Source organism: Nothobranchius furzeri, chromosome 1, assembly GCF_043380555.1.
Source record: "Nothobranchius furzeri strain GRZ-AD chromosome 1, NfurGRZ-RIMD1, whole genome shotgun sequence".
Lineage (NCBI taxonomy): Eukaryota > Metazoa > Chordata > Actinopteri > Cyprinodontiformes > Nothobranchiidae > Nothobranchius > Nothobranchius furzeri.
Window position 1 is genome coordinate 42,963,351 of NC_091741.1, and position 25,660 is coordinate 42,989,010.

Below are 25,660 nucleotides of genomic sequence, written 5' to 3' on the forward strand. Positions count from 1 at the left end.
CCCTCAGCTACCCTGCAAGGACAAGCTGGTTCAGATAATGGATGGATGAATTATTTGTTCTTGTGAAGCTCCTCGTGATTTTTTATCTTGAGAGGCGCTAAATAACAGATCACTTACTTTCTTCCTGTTTTTCAATAACTCAATTATGTCAGTAATTCAACTTAAATATGAGAGATTATCTAAAGGCTCGGGAACCCTTTGCAGATGAAAAGGATTCATTAGCTGTGAGACATTTTGAGTCTAGACTATTGAACCGTTTCACAATATTCTTATTGTCTGATATTTTGAATTTGGGGTGTTCACAATTATCACAAATATAATAAATAAAGGCTGGTTTTGCTTGTAATGAGTATCTCGTTGATTAGTTTCACCCTTTAAGTCGAAATACTGAAATAAATGAACATTATAATTTCTCAAGTTTCACCTACGGACGTGAATTATTTTTTTTGTAGTTTAATCTCAGAAAAGTCATAATCTTTATTTTTAATCTCAAAATTCTGTCTTGTTTCCTCTTCCTTTTTTGTCTTTCATAGATATTTTTCAAAAATTAGAAAGCACTTATTTTAAGATCCTGTAACTGCTGTGGCCTGAAGGGGGAAACAGTTCTGTGGATTGTGAAGGCTGCAGACCTTTGAAGGTTAGGAGAAACATTCAAATGATGCGATTCTTGATGTGAAACTAATCCATAAAGCTGACTTGGAATAATTTTCATGCAAGCTGATGTAGTTTTCTTCCATTTACCATCATGCATTCCTAGATTAATCTGATTAGTTTAATTTAAATTTAAACCGTGTGCTGCAGACATTCGAGGGCAACTAAACCAAACTGATGTCCCCAAAAGTCCTAAAAATGTCTATTCTAATTTTATTTAATTAGGTGTGGTTCTTTTTAAAATATGTAAAAGTCTTTATAAATCTGAATGGATGTTTTATAAAATCATTTGTTATACGCAACTTGTTTGTTTAATGAAAAATATAAGTTCCTTAGAGAGCTGCTGTCTGAATTCTGTTGTTTGACTTAAAAATGTACTTTTTCCCTTACTGACAATACAAAGAGTAAAATCAAATGATTCTGAAGCTTAAGTTGTTTTCAGCTTTGTTTTAATGCTGCACAAGAACAAGCTTACTGAAGATTAGTGAAGACGTTTATTTGAATACCACAACAAAGTCTTTACAGATCGAGTTAGTGAGAAGAGGATCAAAACACCCCAGGAAACCATTTGAACTCCGTGTTAGCATAAAATTATACAACATTTATGGGTAAGTGCTTTTAAATACCATTAAATATTAAACTAAATAGATGCTGAAAGCAGCAGCTTAGGAGTTTGTTCTGATCAGAAGGTTTCTATATAAGAAAATTAATTCACAGTGTTTAACATGTAAAATATTCATTTTAATACGGTTTTTTAAATAATAAAAAATAGAGAACATGAAATAAAATTGAAAATCCAGGAATGGTTAAATACTTGTTACACAAGGTAAAAAACAGAAATGGTTTCAGACCAGCATGCATAAAAAGGTACGTTCATGTCTAACTGATAACTTAGTTATAACCAAACATAAGTATAGGTCACAGTAAAGTTGATTTATCTTTTTATGGGAGAGCATTCCTTTCCGGTAGTGAAGTAATGTTTGACTGTAGCATGGACGTAATTTTCACTTTAGAAGGGTGGTGGTGGTGGGGGTGGGGGGTGGGGGGTGATGTTTACAGTATGTTCTAATGGGAAACAGGCTTCAACACAAACGGTTGTTTTCCGCTTGGTCCTAGAGCTCAACCAGTGTCAATTTAATACAGCGTAATATTGTTTTTGGATGGTAAAAAGTGCAGGGGTCAAAACTTGACTTTGGAAAAAGTGGGGTGGGGGGACATGTCCCCCCCCCCCCCCCCCCCCCAAAAAAAAATTACGTCCATGGACTGCAGTTTTAATACCCTGTCACACACCTCCATTAACACTTAGCAGATGAAATTGATGCTTGGCAACAACACGTTAACTTCCATAACATTCTGCAGGAGCTTCCCTTCAACACTGACTCACATTATTTATCCAAACAAACAAATACATTTGTATTAAGAGCTTAAAAGCTTATGTTTGGCATCAGCCAAATACATAAACATATTTTTGGCATAAGGCCTCGCTTTCTTTTTCCAGTCATTGTCTTCATATTCATATGTGTTATTTTGTAGTGTCTTGTCATCATGATTGGATGAAGTAATAGAACAAGTCACCGTGGCTCTGCGCCAGAGCTCGGGCAGATCTCTTTGGCACTGATGCTTCTCCTCTTCACCCAGTGCAGATGTTGGTAGATGAAGTCAAAAGCTGTTGTGGTGCAACGGGCAAACGTGCTGGTCCACTTCACTGCACCCACCAGCCACTGAGCAAAGCGCCCAACAAAAAGCACAAACAGCGTGGTGTAGTGGGCCAGCAGCAGCAGGCTCCTCCCCAGCTGCTTCCCATGGTTAATGATCAGGTTTACTCTTTGGTCATGCCCTGCCATCATTAAACCTTCTCTCTGTGGTTCCAGATTTAGATCATCTCAAATGTTCCAGCGTTCAATTAGCTTTTTTACCCCTGTATTGATGTATTTAGGCAGATGCTCCCTAAAAGGGGAGTGGACGCCTTTAAATTTGTAGACGGTCTCTTACGGATCCCGACCGTCCAATCAGAGCAGAGAAAGTTTTGTTTCCGGGAGTGTTTGGTGATGTGGCTCTGAAATCCATCCGAGGAAATAAGACAAATAAAAGCAGCCGTATTTACCTGAGGGGCACGCGCACAGGTGAGTCAAACGTGCTTTCTTTAAAAATGACAGAGTTGGCTGCAGTGTACAGGACAGCTGTCATACAAAAGGGGAGGCAAAGCTTCGCGAAGCTCTGAGACGCTGTCCTATTTACCTTTAACATCGTCAGCTAACCAAGTAGCTCCGGCCAACTTACTGTGTCGTGGAAACAGCAGTCACGGAAAACAGCGAGGGTTTTAACGGAACAACATCTTATCGACGTCACCGGCTTTCCATGTTTAGTGTAGTGCGTGTTTCCGACAGGATCTCCCAGCAGCTCGGGGAGTTTACCGTCTATTTTCGTGCTAGCTAGCTTTAATCTTTGCTGCTCACCAAAAGATTGACGCAGCCGCAGTTGAGGGTCCGTCAGGTTCGTAAACACTCGTCAATATTCGACCCAACTCGGAGAAAATGAGGAAGCGTCTACTGTCTTTTCTCAGTGGCAATCAAAGATGCGGACCTCCGCATTAAAAGTCATTAAATGTAGTAGTAAATGGTGTGAGCGGTGTTTTTAGATTTTTACTTTTCGGTTTTCTTGACTCGGAAGATGAGAATGTGAAACTTTAAAAATCTCCCTCCTGTCGTGTTATGATTGTCTCTATAACCTCTTCACGTAGGCTACAGTAGTAGAAACAGGCTCAAAGTTAATTCCTGCAAAACAATCAACAAAACCCATTTTTACTTTCATCTGCCTTAATGTGCAAAGTAAAATAAATATTCTCTGGGTTTCTTTTATAGTTGGACTTTTGCAGGAAATGTTCATGACTTTGGACTGCAGACAGAATTCTTGCAAAATATGAAACATAAACAACCATAGATGGTGTAAAGGAGGAATCATGTTGCAGACATTTAGGACGAGCTCTGCTGCTTTTTTCTGCCTATCAGGAACTGCTCTGGAGTGGTTCTCTTATCTTTCTGAGCGCTCCTTTTCTGTGGCCTTCTCCAAGTTTAGGTCCTCCACCACCTCTCTTACCCATGGTGTCCCACAAGGTTCTGTGCTGGGGCCTCTGCTCTTCCTCCTCTATCTGCTCCCTCTTCAGTACATCCTGAGCTCCTTCAAAGGAATCTCCTACCATCTTTATGCAGATGACATCCAACTGTACATCTCCTTTAAGCCTCATGAGATGTCTAAGCTGCAGCTGTTACACACCTGCTTAGACTCTATCAAAGCCTGGATGGCTGGGAGCTTTCTACAGCTGAATGAAGACAAGAATGAGATCCTCATCTGTACCCCAGACAAGCTGGTTCCCAAAGTCAGAGACTCTCTTGATCAGCTTGCATCTCACACCAAACCTTCCGTCAGGAATCTTGGCGTGACCTTTGACCCAGCTCTCACCTTGGATTCTCATGTCAGTTCTCTTGTTCGCTCTTCTTCCATCTCAGGAACATTGCTAAGCTGAGTCCCATTCTGTCCCGCTCTGAACTTGAGACAGTTCTCCACACCTTCATCTCCTCACGCTTAGACTACTGCAACTCTCTTTTCACGTGTCTGAGCAGAACCTCCCTGAACCGTCTACAGGTGGTTCAGAACGTCTGTGCTCGGCTTCTGACCAAGTCCTCCAAACACACCCACATCACCCCGCTTCTCCTCCAGCTTCACTGGCTGCCAGTCAACTTCAGGGTTCATTTCAAGATCCTGGTTCTGGTCTATAGGGCCTTACATGGACAAGCACCATCTTACATTGGTGATCTTCTTAGTCCCTACACCCCCAGCAGGTCCCTGAGGTCCAGTGATCAAAGCCTACTGGTTGTGCAGCACCAGGCTAAAGACCAAAGGTGATAGATCATTTGCTGCTGTGGCCCCCAGACTCTGGACCTCTCTCCCCCTGAGCCTGAGATCAGTGGACTCAGTGGTCTCCTTTAAAAAGCAGCTGAAGACTCGCTTGTTCAAGCTGGTTTTGTATGACCTTCTTCACCACTCTCTCTTTATTCTGTTCTCCCCACCTATTCCACCTTCCTCAGGATCCACTGATTTTCCTCTTTCCTATTCACTCTCTCTCTTTGTTAACATTTTTTAATCACAATTGTCTATTTTTTGCTCATTAAAAATATATTTTTAACCATTTTCTAAATTCTTTTTTATATTTTTACATTTTTTGTTTTTGTGAAGCGTCTCATGATTTTTATCTTGAGAGGCGCTATAGAAATGATATTTTCTTCTTCTTCTTGTTTTTCTTTACAGTTTTATCTTGATGTTGAGCCGTCTGGCCACAGTCCTCCAGGAGCTTTCTGGAGAGGAGGGTGCAGATGGAGAGCAGCAGGTAAACCACAATGACATATTATCAACACAAGTCCCCCTTTTCTGGATTTTACGTAAAATATTTGAATTCCATGGAACAGAGGTGCCCAAATTGCGGGCCAAGGGCCATCTGTGGCCCTCAGTTATTCTGTGTGTGATGAATTTTTATTCAAATTCAATTCGATTCAAAGATACTTTATTAAGCCCAGAGGGAAATTAGAGTTGATGTAGAGCAACACTTCCTAACATTTTAATGTTCAGATTTTTTCCCCAATATTTGTATTCTGATCTTATGTTAGGGTGTGCAAATAAAAAATGTCCATTAAATAATTTTTCATAAAAAAAACTATTTTTGTGGCTTGCAAGGACGACTAACATGATTTTGGCCCTAGTCTTGGAAAGTTTGGACCCCCTGCTGCTTTCATTTCCCATTTTTTTTGTAAAGCGTGCTCAAAATGTCACATACATTTATAAAAGAAGTATAAACCAAAAAGAATTTACTTAAGAAGTAAAAATATTTTGTCGTGTTTTGAGTCTAGCACAGTGTTGATCCAAGTCTGAGTAGCTCAAAGCCGTTAACTTTAGAGTTCATTTTAGAATCCGGATTATAACTTTCAATGCTCTACAAGCTCCTTCCTATGTTACTGAACTGTTAAAGCCTTACGCTCCAACCCGAGCCCTCACGCTTAGACTATTGTAACGCTCTTTTTACTGGTCTCAGCAAAACCTCCCTCTCACACCTTCAAGCCATCCAAAATGCAGCAGCCAGACTCCTGACCAAATCCAGCAGACGAGCTCACATCACTCCAGTTTTACAGTCCCTCCACTGGCTCCCGGTAGAATATAGAATACAGTTTAAAGTTTTAGTCCTGACCTATAGAGCTCTTAACAACCAGGCTCCAAGCTACCTATCTGAGCTTTTATCCCCACACATCACCTCTCAGAACCTTAGATCCACATCTGAAAACCTCCTGGCTGTTCCTCGAACCAGACTGAAAACCAAAGGGGACAGGGCCTTTCAGACTATTGCACCCAGACTTTGGAACAGTCTACCTTCAAATCTCCGTCTCTCTAACACTGTAGAGGTCTTTAAAAATCATCTAAAAACTCACCTTTTCATCCAGGCGTTCCCTCCCTAAATGTTTCAAAAAGATGGCTTTGTTTGGGTTCACACCTTCACTTTGTTTATAGTCATGATTTTATTTTTTACGTTTATCACTGCTATTGTTTTTCGGGTGTTTTTATTGGTTAGAGGTATTTGCCCTGATCTTTATCATGTTGTACAGCGCTTTGTGATTTATATCTGTGAAAGGCGCTATATAAATAAACTTTTACTTACTTACTTACTCAGGCCCACCCACCAGAACCTTGTAGAAGTTCCAAAGACCAGATACAAAAGTCGAGGTGATCGCTCCTTCCAGACTCTGGAATGATCTTCCTTTATCCTTACGCAGCACTGACAGTCTGGACACTTTTAAAAAACAGCTAAAGACCCTTTTATTTAAAGCTGCTTTTACCTAAACCTTTTAGGTTGTTATTTTTAACTAAAAATTTTAATCTTTCATCTGTTAATGCAATTTTATAAATTCATGAATATTTTTTCTGACGTTAATCTGATTCTGTTTTGAGATCATTTTGATTTTATGACTTTGTTTTATTTTGTTTTGATCTATGTGAAGCACTTAGCGATGCTATGTCTGTGATAAGTGCTATCTATATAAATAAAATTTACTTACTACTTACTTAAAGCCTAAATTAAAGCTCCACAGTTAGATCTGGAAATATGCCTGGTAATGTATATTTTAAAGCCCAAAGCTAATATTTACTTTATAATCCTTTTTTTATTTATTTATTTTTGTAAAGGCTTTAAAACCTTGTGTAATTTTGTCTTGTGACAGGGCGCACTAGTGCCTCAGACCCCTCCTGTCGAGGGCCAGACTCCCATGGACCCTGACACTCCCGAGGACGCCATGGAGAGACTGGCTCACCTAGAACAGCTGGTGGTCCAGCTGAAGGAGCTCATACGAGACAAAGACACACAGCTCATTCAGAAGAACTCAGAGCTGACCAGCAAAGATGCACAGCTCAAGGTAAAGGACACTTTGTGTTCGTGTCTGATGCTAGCCGGGCTCTGCGAGTCTTTTGACTCAAGTACACACTCAGTTGGGTTTGCTTTGTCGTCACAGAACGAACGAGAAGAAGCCGAGGCTCGCTTCACTAAACTCAAACTCCAAGCTAAAGCCAAGATGGTTTCACTCAACAAACAGATAACTGAATTGAAAGGCCAAGGAGGAGCAACGGTGAGTCTGGCCTTAAATCTCCACTCAGACCCCGTCTGCTTAATCTCACCTGAACTTGTGTTCGTCCACAGCCGAGTCCGGACGGCTCTTTCACCGAAGCTGCTGCTGCAGTTGAGGAGGAGCTTCAAGAGCTGAGAAACAAGCTGAGTGAGGAGGAGGCCAACAACAAGGAGCTTAAGGAGCAACTCCAAGTGACCCAACAGCTGCTTCAAGAGAAGGAGGCCTCTCTTAAAGAGCAGGTGACCTGAAACTCGTCTGTAGTTTTATCGGGACTCGGGAGTTCTGTTTTAACTGACTTTGTTCTGAAGAAGCCTCTCGGATGAGAGGTGAAACGTCTTCAAGCAACTCAAAGAAGTCCAGACGCTTTTCTTTCAAAGCTCATTAGACTACAATGACCTGGATGACTGAGAACCTTCACAGACATACTGACTTTGTTTTTGTTTACAGCTGAGAGTGTTGCAGGCTGTGGTGTGTGAGAAGGATGTCCGCTTCCAGGAGCAGATTCAGAAACATGAAGAGGAGCTGCAGAGGGTCACCTCTCAGGGTCAGAATGATGGCGATCTGCAGCAGGTCAGTAATTTTAGACCATTAAAAAGTTTTCACATATTCTAAAAGGTAAAAATGGATGTGCATCAAATGAGTTGCAGGTAGAATTTTAAATACATTGATTAATTACTGAGATGTAATTCAGTCATAAATGCTGCAAAGCCAGCGTGCAGCTCTGCTAGGTAACATGTGAATGCATTTGCTGCAACAGCTCTTCACAGCATTTACAGCTCTCATCGGAGATGCATGGAAAAGCAGGAATTTACACAAACATAAAAGCAACCATCGGGTAGCTTACTGTCATTTTGCTTCTATGCTGCAAAAACATCACAACTTTTCTGTTGCTCAACTTGCATTATGTTCCAACTCGTCTGCTTTGGGCTGATTCACCTCTTCACTTTATTCCCTTCAAAAACTGCCTCAAAGCCAGTGAAGAAATGTTTTAGCTGATTCAGCACAGAGGGGAGATTAAGGCCCGTCTGAATCCCTTACCACAGGTTCCTGCAGACCCTTGTATCGCTGAAGTGAATCTTTCAGAGTCTCTTATGCCTCTCGACATATTGGGGAAATAATGCAGAGGAGTGGAAAGAACAGGTTTTTTTTCATTTAAAGGGACTTTATGGAGTTTTGAATTTTTATGCTCGCGATTTCCCCCTCAGGCTAAAGGCGTAACGGCTGCTTCAATAGTAGGCTCGTGCACGAGGCGCGCATGGCATATGTGCACACTCCTTAACGAAAATAACAGCTGAGACAGTCGTGTGTGTGCGGGGGGGGGGGGCTGGAGGACAGAGGACAGGAGAACGTGTAGCTAATTAATTAAATAATTTGGTTCTGTACCTTTCTCTTCAGCACAGCCGACAAAGGTTTATGATGGGTCAGTCCTCCTGCATGCTCAGATCATTCCCTTCCCTTGCTTGAAAAATTGTTCCAAAATGAAAGTTGAACCTTTTTTTTAATCTGTGAATTCAATGCCGTTCGGCGAGTCTCAAATAAAAATTTGGGCATCTTACTGTAAAAAAATATATCATTAATGTAAAAAAGAAACTCTAAATGAACTATGTTAATAACTAGAATCGAATCCGGGTCTTCTGCATGAGAGTCCGACATCTTACTAGATGGCTAAAGCGCCAGCGCCGTCTTTCGTATCTGTAACATTTATATCCTTGATGACAGCTGAAACAAAGTTCAAAGAACGGTTTGGAGCGAAAATGGCTATTTTGTTGCTAATTTGCAGGAAATATCTAGAAGAAAGTTCTACAGAAAGTAGCTAAGGGTCCTCAGAAATGTAGCTAGCTTTGTCACTAGGCGTTAGGAACAGCGACAAAGTGGCACTGCCTCACTCTCTGCTGCTAAAGCTACTGATAGCAAATGCTACGGGCTATGCCTGAGCGTGAACGTGCATGAAGCAACCTGCTCGACCCGAGCATCTCTTTTTCTGTGATTTTACAGAAAAACAGGCAATCACAGTAAAAATCACTATCACTTGTCACTTGTAAGTCACTTTGGACAAAAGCATCTGCTGAAAACATAAACCTAAAAATGCCAGGGCTCATTCTACAGGACCAGGGCATTGCAGGAGAATGTATGAAGAAGACATTTATTATTTCTATACGTGTTTTGGCTCTCAAACTTCCATAATGCCCCTTTAAATGTGTGATCATACACAGGACATTTTCCATGACTTTTCTAAATAAACAAATGACTGAAGCTTTACTTTTTTATCTCTTTGTCATCAGGCTCTGCAGTCGACCCAGCAGCGATGTGAAGAGCTTCAAGAGGCCTTAAGCTCTCGCTCACAAGAGCTAGAGATGCTGCAGCAGGAAGTGAGCAGCGCTGATCAGCAAAAACAGGTATGGGTGATGTTTTCCCACAAACCTGTTCTGCAGGTGTTTCAGTGTCTTTGTATAAGAGTCTTCTACGTGTTATCTGTCATCTACAGGCTCTTTGTGTAAAAGGAAAATAGTTCAAACACCACACACACTGCGCCTAAACGCTAGATCATGCGCAGTTTGGCAGAGCCTCACAAAACACGCCCACACATGTCCTCTTTCTCTTGTCTTGTTTTCACTCAGATCTTGACAGCTCAGTTCCGGCAGATGGAGCAGGAGTTGAAAGATGCCGTCGAGCTGAGGGAGGAGGCGAGGCAGCAGGCCAGTAGGGCGGAGGCAGAACTAGCAGCTCTAAGAACCAACGTGGAGGCCCTGGAAAAGGAGGTGGCAAGGCAGGAAAGCGAGCTGTTTTCCGTGAGAGAAGCAGAGCTCGCTTTTCAGCAGGCTTTGGAGAAGGAGAGGATGGAAGTCACCAGACTGGAGGCAGAACTGGCCCTGGTGAAGGAAGCAGAGCTTGTAGCCATCCAAGCACAGAAAGATTCCTCAGATAAATACCAGGCAGAGATCATTCAGCTGGAAAGTGAACTAGCATCAGTGAGAGAAGCAGAATCTGTAGCCAGACAGGACACTTTAGAAAGAGACAAGTCCGAGGTTGAAAAGCTGGAGAAAGAACTGGAAAGCCTCAGGGAGGAGAGACGACGCACGCAGAGGGCGAATGAGATTCTAGCTGAAATTTGGAAACCTCTATGCTCTCTTGCTGTTGAATCTGTGCCAGAGGAAGTCCCTGACCCCCCTGACCTTTCCTTGATCCTGGACACTCTGCAGTCTGTAGAGACTCAGCTGACACAGCTGAGAGAGGAATGCAGTGAGAAAAGTGAACGATGTGTCCAGCTCACACAAAACCTGGAAACTGTTCAGGGTAAGAGCATCTATCTGCAATTCTGTCTTTTTTTTCAGATGTTTTTGTGTGTTGCTGATTCCTCTCTGACTTTTCAGAACAACTGGAGAAAAAAACAGCAGAGCAGGAAGAGGCTGCAGCCAAGATCCAACAGCTGGAGCAGCAGGTTCTCATGGTCGGTACCAAAGCTGCAGTCACATCTTCTTATAACTCCATCTACCGTAAATCCTCTAATACAGGCCGGTATTCAATTAAAGGTCGGGTCTCCAATTTTGGCCGGTGTCGGCGGAGGTGAATAATGGCCGGTCTCTTATTGTGGCCGGGTGGAATGTGGTAACAAGCAAGTACGGGGGCGGTTGTGTCATCGTCTCACTTTTGATTTGCCAGTGATAGACCGCGAGGGTAACTTTAACCGTGCGGAGACGAAGAGGAGGCGAAAATTTGATATCAAGTTCAAAGAGAACGTGCTGATTATGCTGCAGAACACTCTGGGGAGCAGTAGGGGTTGTATGAACTAGTCGACTTCACTATAGTGACTTTTATGCCTGTCATCGACTAGTCGCTGTCACGTGACAATGACCGGCAAGATGCAGCCCACGGAAAAGACAGCAGCCTGCTGTCAGCAGGTGACAAGCTCCTGCACTGGGGGGGGGGGGGGAGGAGGCAACGCGCTGTGCCAGAGCGTTGGTACTGACACGCGATCGTTCATGTCGGTTCATTTCCTTTAATGTTTTCTGTCTTTTATTTGCGCCTGATGTGTTTCGCTGCTGTGGAGCGGGGCGCATCACCTGTTTTGTCCTCCGACGCACAGATCACTGATGCAGCCGCCAAGCAGGGAGCACTCCGCTGTTTTTGCGGTCGGTAGATCTGCCTCCTGAGCACGGCCACAGTAACAATCAGGTGTCGCCACCTCAAAAAATTTTTTAACACGCGATCGTTCATGTCGGTTCATTTCCTTTGATGTTTTCTGTCATTTATCTGTGCCTGATGCGTTTCGCTGCTGTGGAGCGGGGCCCATCACCTTGTCCTCCGGTGACGCACCGATCACTGATGCGGCCGGCAAGCAGTGAGCACTCCGCTGTTTTTGCGGTCGGTAGATCTTTTAGAACTGCAGTTCAAAGGTAACTCATAAGGTGAATATATATGAACCCAGGTAGCAGTTTCTCTTTAGGATTGAGAGGAGATGCAGGAAGATAATAAACAGAGACAGGACAGAAAAATAGTCAAATAAAAAGAAGTTAGTTTTTGTACCTGCTGGTTGCAACAAACAGACACCACTGAAGGTAATCAGAAGTGAGGAACAGAAAATGAAATAATTATTTTAATGTTTAGAGCAGCAGGAACTCCGAGAGGCTGCAGGCGCATCAGTGAGTTTGCGGCCGCTGCGCAGGGGGAGGGGGGAGAGGGCTGAAGCAGGAACTACCGTTGTTAAAAGAAATGTGTTTAACTTTGAAAATGTGGGAGCAATTTTAATTGTCAAACACTCCAGCGAACCATTAGTTCATTTTGCTCAAATAGAAATAGAGGCCTGCCTCTAATACTGGCCCTCCTTCCAATAAAGGCCTGGAGCGTGGTGAGTTTGAGTCAAATACAGGCCCGGGCCTGTATTAGAGGATTTACGGTATGTGCATTATCTTAATGTTCTTTGTCATCACAGCTGGAAACCAACAAGTTAACAAAATCCTCTCAGACCCACAGGTGTAGTTGTTCCTGTATTTGTACCCACTCGGTCCTTATGAACACAAAAAATCCATTTTGCTTTTAAAAGAGGCTAAACAAAGGGTTTTACGGGCGTTATTTACAGTGACTTGTCCTTTTCTGTACATAATAGTAAGGCACAGACTGCTTGTGTTAGACATTACGGTTCACAAATAAATATTTAAATATATCAACCTATTGGTGCCAAAAAAAGGAGCTTGACATGAGCTCAGTAAGGACTTGTCACCTCCTAGAGCCGAAACTCTCAAGTTGACCTTTTTTTGCATCCATTTTCTATCCATAAGATCTAAGATAACAGCTTTAGAAAGTCAGACATCTTGTTTTTACTTTTCTTTAGTCGAAGCACAGATGTGCTGAGTGACCTTTAGTTTAAAGGCCGAGCAGACAGACTGGTTGTCTCCTCCACACCTGGTTCAGGGTCATCACTTCTGTCTGGACAGGTGGTTTGGATCGCTCTAAAGCAGGACAGACAGGACATCGTCTGTCCTGTAGGCAACGCTTCGACTTTGTGAGAGAACGTCTGTCTAATCCCTTCTTCTCTGAGCCGACCTTCACCTACAGACACCTGATAGACTTACATTAGGAGAGCAGCTAGAGGAGGATTTCCACTTTACATTTTATTATTTAGCTCCTAAAAATACTCTTAATACACTTTATCTTGTTGTATTTTGACCTTTTTCATCTTTGGGCATAGATCGTAATTTATTTTCATGTTTTACTCTGATCTCACTCGTGTTTTATTATTTATTTTGTTCTCTTAGACATCAGAAAGAAGTGAGGTTCCTGAATCATCACAGGATTCAACTGAAACTGAAAAAGGTAAACTACGTTTACTAATACAAGGAAATACAAGCCAGGCAGGTTACCACAATAACTTACTGAGTTTAAACGAATACATCATTTATTAAAAGTGTGAAAAACTGCAAAGATGTTTTAATGATTATTTCTTATTATAATGGGTCACTCTTGAGTTCAACATGCAGGCTGAACATGAAAATAGTCTCCTACACCGATCTCCTGCATTAGCTTCTGATAGAAAATAGGCGATGAAACTCTAGGATTAGAAAAGCCTGACAGATCTACGTCACACTGTCACTTAACAGTCATGGACTCATCCATCTTGGCTCACGACGAGAAAGGCTGTTGTTGCTTTAGCATCCAGAAAACGTCTTAGTTAGTAGAAGCTTACCATTAGCATTAGCAACTCCACCGCATGACACAACTCCTCCCGGTTTGTGTTATTCGTGGAGATGAAACATCAACGTTTCAGAGCCACTAGTCAGTGCTAGTTGTGTTGCCGTTATCCAATAAGAGTCCACGTCCTGTCGTGTTCTGCCACTCTGCGCCAGCTGACTACGTGCTGATACAGGTGCTTTTGTACCATCCTCACCCCCTCTACGACTTACAAGGCATTCATTTCTACTAGAGACCACCAAATGCAACGAGTGTTTAACACCTTTAAAAGTTTAATAAAACTAATTTAAATGTCTTATTTCAAGTATTATGACATTTAACAATTATTTTTTAAGAGAAATTCATTAGATTTTAATTTTCATTTATGTAAATATTCAAACTGTTTGAACTGTGATTGCTGTTATTGTTGTTAGCAGTAGATGTCCAGCTTTTGCTGGAGTGGTTTGCGCGCTCCAAGCCCCTCTCCACATCTTCAGCTCACTGTGTACCTTATGTAGTACACGCTGACAGCGAGCTGCGCTGAGCAGTGTCCAGCTCAGGTGTTCAGATGGGAATCTTTTCTTGAGCGATTTAGCTGCATCTGCGATTTAAATGGAATAAAATGTCAGTTCGTCTGCATGCGTCGGGGTAATTCTTTCTATTCTTTCTCCGTCAAAATAAACAGTCAAATACGGGAACTATCCGGTCAACACAACACAAGCCCTGCTTTTAACTGTTCTGTTTTCTTGTGAAAATAGATATAATTTAATTTGATTAACACCAGAGCCAGGCGCACTGCGCTGTTATCTCCGTCACTGTAAATGAGGGAAAAACACAATGATCGCATCCTTTTCTGACCTTCCCCACCTACAAAGTTTAATAACAACAATCAAACGTGACAGAGCCTGGATTTGTATTCTGAACAGTCTAAACATGTTTTAAAAAGAAACCTTGACAAAAGTGGCACCTGCTTAGTAAAACCACCAACAGGGTGAAAAATATCAAAATATTGTAGGCAGAGACGGGCTACAACTTCTGGATCCACTTTATATAAATCGTTTTATTGATTATCTTCTTTTGAAAGATAACTTTGACGTACACGAGCAACCGGTACCGGCTGCTGTCACCTGTTGTGAGCAGCGCTCTGCTGTCTGAGGGTAGGCCCCGCCCACAACGCCGCGGCTGCTGCGGCTCCCAGTGTTTTCTTTACTGTGGGAAACGGGTAATAATGGCTCTTTGATGGGAACAGGTTGCCGACCCCTGGTTTAAGTGTTTCAATTTTTTTTTACGAATTCGATTAAAAATAAAGGCGCCCGGCCCGTGTCCGAGGTAATTACGCAGTCGTTGGCCCGAAGCCCGGCCCGAGGGCCTAGGGTTTCAGTGCAGGGCTCTACTGACTCTGGATAAGCGGCAAACAATGGATGGATGGAAAATGATAATGATAATAATAGTTCTTTTATGAAAGTAGTGTTTAATATTTACATTTCCTGTTGACATAAGATGAGCTGACTGCTGTTTCCTTTTGTTGCAGCAGATGTGGTGATGCTAGAGCATCAGTTGTTAGAAAGAGACAACGAGCTAGCTGCTTTACAGGAGTCTCTGACACTGGCTGCAGATGGTGGCTCCAGAGGGGCATCGTCATCAGAGGAAGACTTTGTTCAGAGACCGGATCAGGACTCCATCACACCACCCACTCAAGCTGCTGCTGTTCTCTCTGATTTCATAGAAGATTCACAAGAAGAAGAGGCCACACTGGTTGCTGAGGACACCTCCGTCCTCTCCATTTCTGCTGATGCTGAGAGCAGTCCGGAACTTATTGGACACCAGTCCGAGTCTCCTGAAGAGTCCAAAGGAACATCCTCAGATGAAATGGTCACCAGTAGCGACTCTGAGGTGGTCCACAACAGCTGGACGCTTCTGGAAGCTGTGAACCAAGAAGGAGGTCAGGAGTGGCCCTCCGTCCCACAGGACTTTGGCCAATCGTGGGTAACAACTAGCATGGAGCAGGAAATCTCTACAGTCCAAAGTGAATCATCCTCTGTCGTCATCGGAGAGACAGTTGAGGTTCACTCGACTCAACAGAGTTCTTCCTCTGATGTCACCATGTCTTCAGGAGTTTTTGCACATGCTTTAGCTGAGGAGCTGCAGAAGAGGTACAGTGAACTTCTGGAGGAGGTGCAGAGGCTCAAAGATGCAGCAGTAGAGTCGCAAGAGAAAATCTGGAGCCTGAAGGAAGAAACACGGTTCCTCGCTGTGGCTAGAGAAGAAGCCGAGGCTCAGGCCCGTGACTCTGCCAGGGAGCTGGAGTCTGCAAGAGAGGAAGTGAAGAACCGTGTACAGCAGAACAGCTCCATGGTAGAGAAGCATGGCGTTGAGGCACAGCTCCAACAAGAGCAGATTGATGCTTTGAATGGTGAAGTAGTGTGCAAGGAGCAAAAGATCCAGACTTTACTGCAGACTCTGTCTGAGCAGGAGAGCGAGGCCCGGATGCTAAGCGCTCAGCTGGAAGACCGAGAGATGCTCTACTCTGAGCTGGAGAGGAAGTTTCAGGATATGGAAAACAGCATGTTGGAGTATTCACAAACCTCGGAGCTCAGTAATGAATCCATGTCCAAGAAGGACTCCGAGATCAGCGAGTTACATCTTCGTCTGAGCCAGAGAGAGGAGGAGGTGAGGGAGCTGAATGACATGTCTGCTAAACTCCTTCAAGCAGAGGAGGAAAAGTTTCAAATAAAAAGTGAAGTCAGTAAACTGAGGGAGCAGATCATGGAGCTTGAGAAAGTCAGAGATGACACGAAGGCAGCAACTCCTGAACCGGCTGATCATCCAGACGATGAACTTGTTAGTTTACGAAAAGAAAAGGAAGAGCTGGAAAGCCAGCTGACAACCACAAAAAAGAAGCTGCAGGCAGCTCTCGTGCAACGCAAAGAGCTCATGAAGAAGGTTGGTGAATTTGAGAAAGAGGCTCATGAACGTAGAGAAAAGAGTCAAACGAGTCCAGAAGATGAGCCTCAGTCAGAAAAATCTAAAGAACATGAGACTCAAGACGTGGAGGCTCAACTTGTGGAGCTCAAAGAATCTTTAAGATCCAAAGAAGAAGTCGTTCAGAAGCTGGAGGAGAAAATAAACCACCAGGATCAAGTTCTGTCTGAAACACTCGCTCTGAATGAAAAGCTAACACAAGAAGCTGAAAACTCTCAGCAGGCTGAAAAGTCACCTGAAGCAAGTGCACTACAATCTCAGGTTTCCTCTCTCGAAGCAGAGATTGAAGCGCTTCAGAAGAAGCTTCATGAGGCTCAAGAGTCCCGCAAAGAAACGATCCGTAAAGCCAAAGAAAAAGACCGACATCATCGCGAACAAATGAAGCAGCAGAAAGAGGAATACGGCGAGCTGACTGATCGCTATGAGGTCCAGAGCGGAGAAAAAGAAGCTCTTCTTGAAAAACTTGCAGAACTAGAAATAAAAATTAGTTCAGAGAGCGAGAATGTTCCTCAAGAAGAACTTAAAATCGGGACTGGAAGGTCCGCTGTGAATGACTGGGTCCAAGAGGACTGGGTGGATTTTGTTTCTTCAGAAGTCAGTTCATCACAGCCACGATCCAGCGGTCCAGGTCCGCATCCCTCTACGCCGCCGGGCGACCACTCTGCACAGATAGAGGAGTCTCCGAACGCTCTCAGAGAGGAGATCGAGATTGTTCGACAGGCGAACACTAAACTAGAGCAGCAGTTACACGAAACGCGTGCAAGTCTGTCGCTGAAGGAGGCTCAGTTACTGGAGAAGGCTAACGAGCTGCAGGCGCTGAGAGAAAAGGAGAAACAGATTTATACACTCTCCGAAGAGATTAACAATCTAAGAGAAAAGTATCACCAAGCAGAGTCTTGCGCTGAAACGTTAAGGTCGGAGATGGAGGCTGCAGCTAAAACGTCCTCAGAATCCTCCATAACGGCACTTCAGGCTGAAGTGGAAGACTTCAGGCAGTTTCTCGACGACAAGAACCGTGAGATCCTGGAGCTCAGTCAGCAGCTCGGCGAGCAGAGCTCACTCATACGCTCGATGCACGACACCGTGTCGCAGAAAGACCAACTCATTGCTTCTTTACAAGAGGAGCTGAAGGCGGAGCAGGAAAAAACGCAGAAGCTGGAGGCCGAGTCGCCACAGAAACAGGAGGGAGACGACAAAGCAAAGGTTCAGCAGCTTCAACGAAAGCTCCAAGCTGCTTTGGTTTCTCGCAAAGATGCCTTGAAAGAAAACAAATCTCTGAAGGATCAGCTGGCTTCGGCTGAGAAGGCCGTAGATGGGCTGCAGCAGAAAATAGACTCTGCAGAAGAAGAGCTGGAGAACCTGAAAAGTGAGCGAGTTAGACTGATAGAGGAGGTGGATCAGACACTACTGGAGAACCAAAGTCTAGGCTCCTCATGTGAGAGCCTGAAGCTGGCAATGGAGGGTATAATCAGTGAGAAGGATGCCTGTAAGAGAGAAGTGGAACTCGCAAAGGAAGAAGCAGCAAAAGTGTGTGCAGAGTGGGAGGAGAAGGTGATGGGGATGAAAGAGGAGTACGAGACTCTGCTGAAGTCCTACGAGAACGTGAGCGATGAGGCGGAGAGAGTGAGGAAAGTCCTGGAAGCTGCTCGGCAGGAGAGACAAGAGCTGGCAGCAAAGGTAAGAAGTCATGAAGCCGTGAGGCACGAAGCTGAGCGTCAGGCAGAGGATGCTCAGAAAGAGGTGGAATCAGTGAAGGACAAAATGAGAAAGTTTGCCAAAACAAAGCAGCAGAAAATATTAGAGTTGGAGGAGGAGAACGAGAGGCTCCGAGAGGAGCAGGAGAAGTCGGTGACAAAACGAGACAACGCGGCTCTCAAAGCTGAAGCTGAGCGGCTTCAGGACGAGGCTGGGGCTCTGAAAGCTGAACTGGAAGCCACGAAGGCAGAGAGAGACTCTCTAGAGCAGCAAATCGAAGATCTGAAAGAACAGCTTACTCATACGGTGGAAAGAAACCAGGAAATGTCAGAAACTCCACTCAACCACGCCGCTGTCATAGAGGAGGTTGTTACCGTGCAACGATCGGACACAATTATGACTACAACAGAGCGTGTTGAGAGAAAAGAAACCCAGGAAAATCAAATTGTTGCAGCAACAGAAACACATTCACAACACGCAGAAGCAGACCGGACCGACAACGATCAGACTTTAGTGGAAACGAGAGAGATTGGTGCAGAAAAGGAGCTGTGGCATGAACGGGAAGCTGAACTCCAAGCTGAGCTGGCCTCTCTTAAGCAAGATCTTCAGGAGACTAAAGAGAGAGCGAGTCTCTTCGAGAAGTGCCTTCTAGAGTGCAAGGAGAGAGAAAAGGGTCTAAGTGAAGATTCCTCAAAGAGAGAAACGCAGTTCAAGGAACTCCTCACATCCCTTGAGAGTGAAAAAGATAACCTGGAGGAGCGTCTAATGAACCAGCTGGCTCAGCTCAACGGGAGCATTGCGAGCTACCAGCAGGAAGCGGCCGACAACCGGGAACAGCTGACTGAAGTCCAGCGGGAGGTGGAGAGGTTGGAGAGGGAACGGGCCGAGCTGGAGGCTGAGGCTCAGAGTGAGACAGACCGCGCTGCCAGGCTGGAGGAGGACATGAGACAGGCCCGGCGGGAAAGAGCTGAAGCTGTAGCAGAGTCTGGGAAGCAGCGGGAGCTGGAGCAACAGCTGAGGTCTGCCCAGAGGGTGAAAGAAGGCAGCCAAAGCCGAACGCGTCAGCTGGAGGAGCTGCTGAGGGAGAAGCAGCTGGAAGTTCGGCAGCTACAGAAAGACTGTATCCGATACCAGGAAAGGATCAGCGAACTGGGTAAAGAGGCCAAGGCCCTGCAGCTGGGTCAGGAGGAGCTGCGCCGCAAACTGGAGCAAACACAACAGGAAAACTCTAAAACATCACACAACCTCAAACAAGCTGAAGAAGAGATGGTTGGCTGTAAAGCCCAACTGGCCGAGGCCCACAAACGGGCACAGGAAGTCTCGGCTGCAAAAATGGCGATCGAACAGAGCATTCAACAGAGAGAGGCAACGCTGAAAGCTGAGGCAGAGCAAACTCTAGACTCCGTGAGATTCAGACTGGGAGCTGAGCTGAAGGAGATGGAGCTGAGGCTGGAGGAGGCAGATGCAGAGAGGGAAAAGGAGGAGGAAGCAACCCTGGAAGCCAGACAGATGGCAGAAACGGCGGAAAAGCGAGCCCAGGAGATGAAAGCTCGTCTGGACGAGTCTCTAGCCAGGCTAGCGGCCTTTTCGCGCAGCATGTCCTCGCTGCAAGATGACCGGGACAGAGTTCTGGATGAAGCTCGGCAGTGGGAGTCTCGCTTCAACAGCACCCTGCAGGGGAAGGAGGCTGAAGTTCGTGAGGCTGAAACTCGGGCCAGAGAACTGGCAGATCAGCTTCAGAAAGAGTCAGCGCTGAAGGAGGAGCTTCAATTTTTAGTAAACGGGTAAAAAAAAAACTTTCCTCTGAAATTGTCTTATTACATTTTTTTTTTTGACGTAAACTAGTATAAATGTTTGATTTCAGACTACAGAAAGCAGGTGAAGATTGGCAGCTGAGATTGGAAGAAAAAGAGAACAAGGCCACGGAGAACCAAGCTGCCTTAGAGCAGGAAAGGATGAAGCTGGACCAAACCACAGCAGAGCTTCTGTCTGCTCAAAGTGAAGCCCGCAGCCTTAAAACTGAGGCGGAGAGTCAGCTGCAGAGAGTCCGGGCTCTGGAGGAGGCCGTTGGTCAGCTGCAGGGTGAAGTCGATCAGGCCAGGGCTGAGCTGAGAGAGAGGGAGGCAGAAGAAAGGCGGCTGTGTCTGAACGTGGAGCAGCTGGAAACGGACCTGCGATCCTCCAAGGTCTTGACGGAGAACTTGCAGACGGAGTTGCATGAAAAGGAGAAGAGAGAAGTGGAGCTGCTGGGGGAGATAGAGCATGCGGTTGCTCGGGTATTTATAAGCTTTAATTTACTGAAATTTTAAAACGTAACGTGCCAAATCAGAACATTCCTTTAAAAAGGGTTTACTCTGTGTGTTTTTATTTTCCAAGGCTACAGAGGAGGCCAGGAAGGAGGCTGACAGCAGGGCGCAAGGAGCAGAGGAGGAGCTGGAGCAGAGAAGAGCAGAAGTGTGTGATCTGGGAGAAAAACTACGGAAGGCCGAAGAGGAGGGCAACAACAGGAAAACCAAGCTGGACTCTTTCACGAAGGCGATGGGCTCTCTGCAGGACGACAGAGACCGAGTCCTCAACATGTACAAGCAGCTGGAGGAGAAACACATTCAGGTACGTGTAAACATGAACACGTGAAACGGGAGGATTCAGTTTCATTTTGACCTCTCGTGTTGCGTCTCAGGTAATCTTGGAGAAGGATGGTTTGATTCAAGAGGCGGCAGGAGAGAACAACAGTCTGAAAGAGGAGCTGCGCGCTCTGCTGGTCCAGAGGGATGACCTTTATGCTGAAAAGGCCAAACTGTCTGCTCAGCTTCACGGGTACCGAGACGAACTCAACCAGGTTCTAAGCATGAAGGACTCCCAACACAAACGACTTCTGGCAGCCCAGAGAGAGCGCATCGCGTCGTTGGAGAAGGAACACGAGGAGTTGGAGAGTCAGTTAAAGAGCCTGAGCAGAGCCAGACAGGAAGAGACGGGACAGCGAGTGGAGAACGAGAGTCTGAGTCGAGCTTCTAACGTCGGGTCGGCCGCGCAGGCGACGGATGCTCCTGGTGCAGAAGTGGAGAAGCTGAGGGAGCAGCTGCAGAAGGAGAGGGCTGAAAAAGAAGCTCTGGAGGAGCGCCTAAGCAGGGAGAGACATGAGCAGGAAAGCCAGAGCAAAGAGCTAGCTGAGCTACGATGGGAGGGTGGTGTGATGCGCACAGAGTCCGAGAGCGCTCAGGAGAGGGTGGCAGAGCTGGCCCGGGACCTCCTGACTGTTGAACAGAGGCTACTGCAGGAGACGGAGACGACAAAGCACCTGAGAGCAGAGAATCTGTCGTTTTCTAAAGCTATGGCTTCCCTCCAGGACAGCAGGGATCAGGCGCTACACAAGGTCAGGGAACTGAGCCTGAAACTGGAGACGAGCCAGGCAGGTGGCCAAGCAGCCCACAGCAGCCCAGGGGGGTCGACCGGGGAGGTGTGGGGCCTGAAGAATGCCCTACAAGCTCTGCAGAACGACCGGGAGAGACTGGTTAGACACCAGCAGCAGATGCTATTGATTTGGCATTAGGAGGATCGTATCTCATCTTTCCCTCATGTTCCTTTCCTTTTGTGCAGCTGGAGCAATTCGAAACCCAAACTGCTGAGCTGAAGAAGCACAAGTCTGAGCTGGCTCGACTGGGGGCAGGAGAGCTGATCAAAGTCAGCAAGGAGCTGTTTGAGGAGAAGACGAAGAACAAAGACCTGCTGGGTGTTCTAACACAGCTGGAGAACGCAGTAGAGATGGGCAAACGGGAAGTGGAGACACTGAGGTGACTCTTCAGACCTCGTTTTAAATTCTAAACTGTTTAAGTCCTCTTCAAGCTGTCGTTTGTGACATTTTGGTTTACTTAGGTTGGAGCAGGTGGACTGGATGGCTCAAGCTGAACAGCTGAAACAGCAGACGCTCGCCACACTCACAGAGAAGGACCAGCAACTGTGGCAGCTCACCTCCATGCTGGAAGAAGCTCGAGCTCAGAAACCCAAACTCCAGCCGGAACGCTTGCAGAGAGAAGTAGGACTACCACCTTTACGTCACAAGTTTTATTTATTTTATATATATATATATATATGTAAAGTCTAATTCAAACTAAATCGTGCATCCTTCCATATTAAGGATGTCACATTTATCATAAATCCTCTAAATCTGCCCACAGGGCACGGAGGAGCTGGACGGTGCTCCTGGAGCTCCACAGGAGCGAGGCAGCTTTGCCTACATAGCTGAGGTCAAAGAGTTGCAGCAGAGGTAAGCTTTGGATCAAATCAAATGTTTATGTGACAAAAGAAATACTGATTTTAATTTCCATAAATCAGGCTGGAGGAAGAAACTCAGCAGAGGCTGGTGGTGGAGGAGCAGCTGATGGCGACGCAGGATCGACTCAAACGGTACGAGACTAAAGAAATCTGATTCTGCACCAACGGCAGCAGCCGTCTGGTGTAGTAGGAGGAGTGGAACGGGGAGTAGAAGGAGGCGTCAAAGTTTTATAAAATCATGTTCATGAAAATCGTTCTGAGATGAGAGATTTTTCCCCTTTGTGAGTTCACACAGGCTGGCTTAGCTCGTAAATCTGGTCAGAAACTTTTTTTTTTTTTTTTTTTGGTGTTTGCATTATTTTAGCAACTAAAGGTTTCCTGTCGTCACCAGTTCCAAATGGAAGAAAACAACCTCCCTGGAGCTTTGATTTACACACTTTTTAAACACAACTCATGAGCAGATTTTTGGTCTTGGTGGCCATCTTTTCTTTTTTAATAGAAATCTTTACCTGAAAACTGTTTATAACTCAACAATTCAGTAAAACGTTGCGGTCACTCAGACCTTTTAACGTGTTTTTAAACTTCATTTAAAAACTAGTGCACTTGTGTGTGTGGGAGTTTGAGAAGCCCAGCTGGAGATCAGCTGACCGTTGACTCTTACTTATGGGGATCATTTGCAGCACACTGTCCTGCTGATATAATAATAATAATTCGGAACCTGGCAACTATAGGCCAATTTCAAAACTCCCTTTTTTGGCTAAAGTTCTGGAGAAGTTGGTGGCAGGACAGCTGACTACTTTTCTGGACCTCAATAATGTTTTAGATAAGTTCCAATCAGGCTTTCGTAAGATGCATTCCACTGAAACAGCTCTGTTAAAGGTATCTAATGATGTACTGATACTCTGGCCAGTATACTGCACTGGTTTTATTGGATTTGTCTTCAGCTTTTGACACGGTTGACCATAAAATTCTGTTACATCGACTACACAATGTCTTAGGATTTTCTGGTACGGTTCTGAAGTGGTTTTCTTCCTATTTAAATAACAGAACATTCTCTTTATGTGTAAACAAGATTAGGTCTGAAGTCACATCTTTGCTTCACGGTGTTCCCCAGGGCTCGGTCCTTGGCCCAATTTTGTTTCTTTTATATATTTGCCCTCTTGGGGAGATTATTAAAAGCTTTACTAATGTGTCTTACCATTTATACGCGGATGACATTCAACTGTACTGCTCTTTCAAGGACACAGAGTTTAACAAGCTAGCTGATCTACTTGATTGCATTGAGTGTATTAAGGCCTGGCTAGCCAGTAACTGTCTTCAGTTGAACTCAAGCAAGACTGAAACACTGATCATTGCTCCTGAACAGAAAGTGCTTTTAATCAAACAACACCTCGGTTCCCTGAGCTCCTCAGCCCAGACCAGTCTCAGAAACTGTTCTTTTTGACCAGTCCATGTCTTTGAGCTGCCACTCAACTTTTAGTAAAGAACTGCTTTTATCATCTGCGAAACATTTCCAAATTGAGAGCTTTTACTTCATAATCGGACTTGGAGATGATTATCCATGCTTTTATTTCTTCTCGTTTAGATTATTGTAATTCTATCTTTACTTGTTTTAACAAATCAGATGTCAGTCGTCTCCAGCTGGTCCAGAACGCTGCAGCAAGGCTTTTAACAGGAACCAATAGAAGGGCTCACATAACACCGGTTTTATCTTCTTTACGTTGGCTACCGGTCAAGTTTAGAATTGATTTTAAAATTTTAGTTTTGACCTTTAGAGCTCTTAATGGACAAGCTCCACAATATTTATCAGACCTTTTAATCCCTCACTCTTCTGGCCGCACTCTACGGTCCTCGGGTCAAAACCTACTGAAGGTCCCTAAGACCAGATTTAAAACTAGAGGGGACCTGTCCTTTCAAGCTGTAGCTCCCAGACTTTGGAACGCCCTGCCCTTGTTTCTTCGTGTGGCCGACTGTTGATTCTTTTAAAAAGCAGCTGAAGACACTTATTTAGGCAAGCTTTTATGTAAGTTGACCTTGTGCTCCTGTCCTGTTTTGCCTTTTTATGGATGTTGTGCAGCACTTTGTGATTTTTATCTGTGAAAAGTGCTGTATAATAAAGTTTCACTTACTTACTAATAATTTATCTGGTTTTTCTTTCCCTCCAGCTCTGATATATTTGTCCTGTCAACAAAAGGAAGCATCTAATAATAATTTATTTATTTATTTTTATTATTCCTCTCAGTCACAGCCAGACTACTTGGCACTCCGCACACGAGGGGGATTCCTCGGAGACCGCTGTATTTATCGAGCCGCCTGAAGGAGCCGTCACTCGGGTGAGGCTCCACTAATGTTCCGCACCTCCTCATCTGTCATCTTGACTCCTGTAGTAATAATAGACGCGTGAGCGGAATGTTTTTCATATCCCTGTGTGTGTTTTTTTTTGTTTGTTTGTTTGTTCGGCTCTCAGACTCGAAGAGGCGGTCCGAGTTTGATGCGGATGCTCCGAGTGGCTTTCTGCTCCCGTCAGCGAACCCCTCTGCTGCTCAGCCTCTATCTGCTCACAGTGCACGTGCTGCTGCTCCTGTGCCTCGGTGGATACCTGTAAAACCAGCTCAGTCTATCGATGGGGAGATGAAGAAAACGTAAACATGACGCACGCCTAGCCCGAGCCATTAGTATGATTTCTATTGCTTAATAAATATTAGGAGGCTGGAAAAGGATGCGAACATTGCACTTTAGAGATGAGCCAAAGTGTGGGATTTTTGTAGAAAATGGTTGATTTTGTTTTAAATCTCCAGTTGAGAAGGCGTCTTCACTGTGCATTTTCAAGCAGAAGGGACTTAAAGGAATGCCATTTGAATATTTTTCATTGAACCAGTGGTTTGGAGGGAAATGTAGGTTTATATTAAAGTCTTTCTGACTGATGGGGTTCTACATGTGCCTTTAGATGTATTCTCACACAGTCACATTCATATTAAAGCTGATGAAAGGAGGAAGTGTGCATAACACTAACACTAAATGCCAATCAACACATTGTAGCTTTGTGATTTCAAATCTAAAGAGTAAAACTGATCTTCCGCAGCGTTAGCATCATGCTAAATGTAGTGTCTTTGCTAGGTCAGCAGAAATTAAAACCAACCTGTAAAATATCACAAGTCTACCATGGAGAATCGTACCTTGTTGTTTAAAGTGGCTGTAGGGTGTTGAGGTTGACTAAAGGTGGGTTGTTCTCA

At 44.7% G+C, this 25,660-nt stretch overlaps 1 protein-coding gene across 3 annotated transcripts; it reads left to right on the forward strand.

Moving 5' to 3' along the window:
- The first annotated feature begins 2,658 nt into the window (after positions 1-2,658).
- On the forward strand, positions 2,659-25,261 carry golgb1 (golgin B1). 3 transcript variants are annotated; one of them, XM_015960614.3, is made up of 20 exons: positions 2,659-2,774; positions 4,957-5,035; positions 6,912-7,103; positions 7,200-7,313; positions 7,385-7,552; positions 7,761-7,883; positions 9,596-9,709; positions 9,932-10,607; positions 10,685-10,761; positions 13,067-13,124; positions 15,010-19,939; positions 20,020-20,431; positions 20,532-20,765; positions 20,836-21,666; positions 21,753-21,946; positions 22,029-22,188; positions 22,331-22,419; positions 22,488-22,559; positions 24,670-24,760; positions 24,895-25,261. In XM_015960614.3, exons 2-20 carry the CDS (start codon positions 4,967-4,969, stop codon positions 25,030-25,032), a joined length of 8,742 nt encoding a protein of 2,913 aa, XP_015816100.3. In that variant the 5' UTR covers positions 2,659-2,774; positions 4,957-4,966; the 3' UTR covers positions 25,033-25,261. The 3 variants fall into 3 exon arrangements, with proteins under 3 accessions (XP_015816100.3, XP_015816103.3, XP_070404283.1); XM_015960617.3 differs by having other exon boundaries at positions 15,013-19,939; XM_070548182.1 differs by lacking the exon at positions 4,957-5,035 and having other exon boundaries at positions 2,681-2,774.
- The last annotated feature ends 399 nt before the right edge of the window (positions 25,262-25,660 follow it).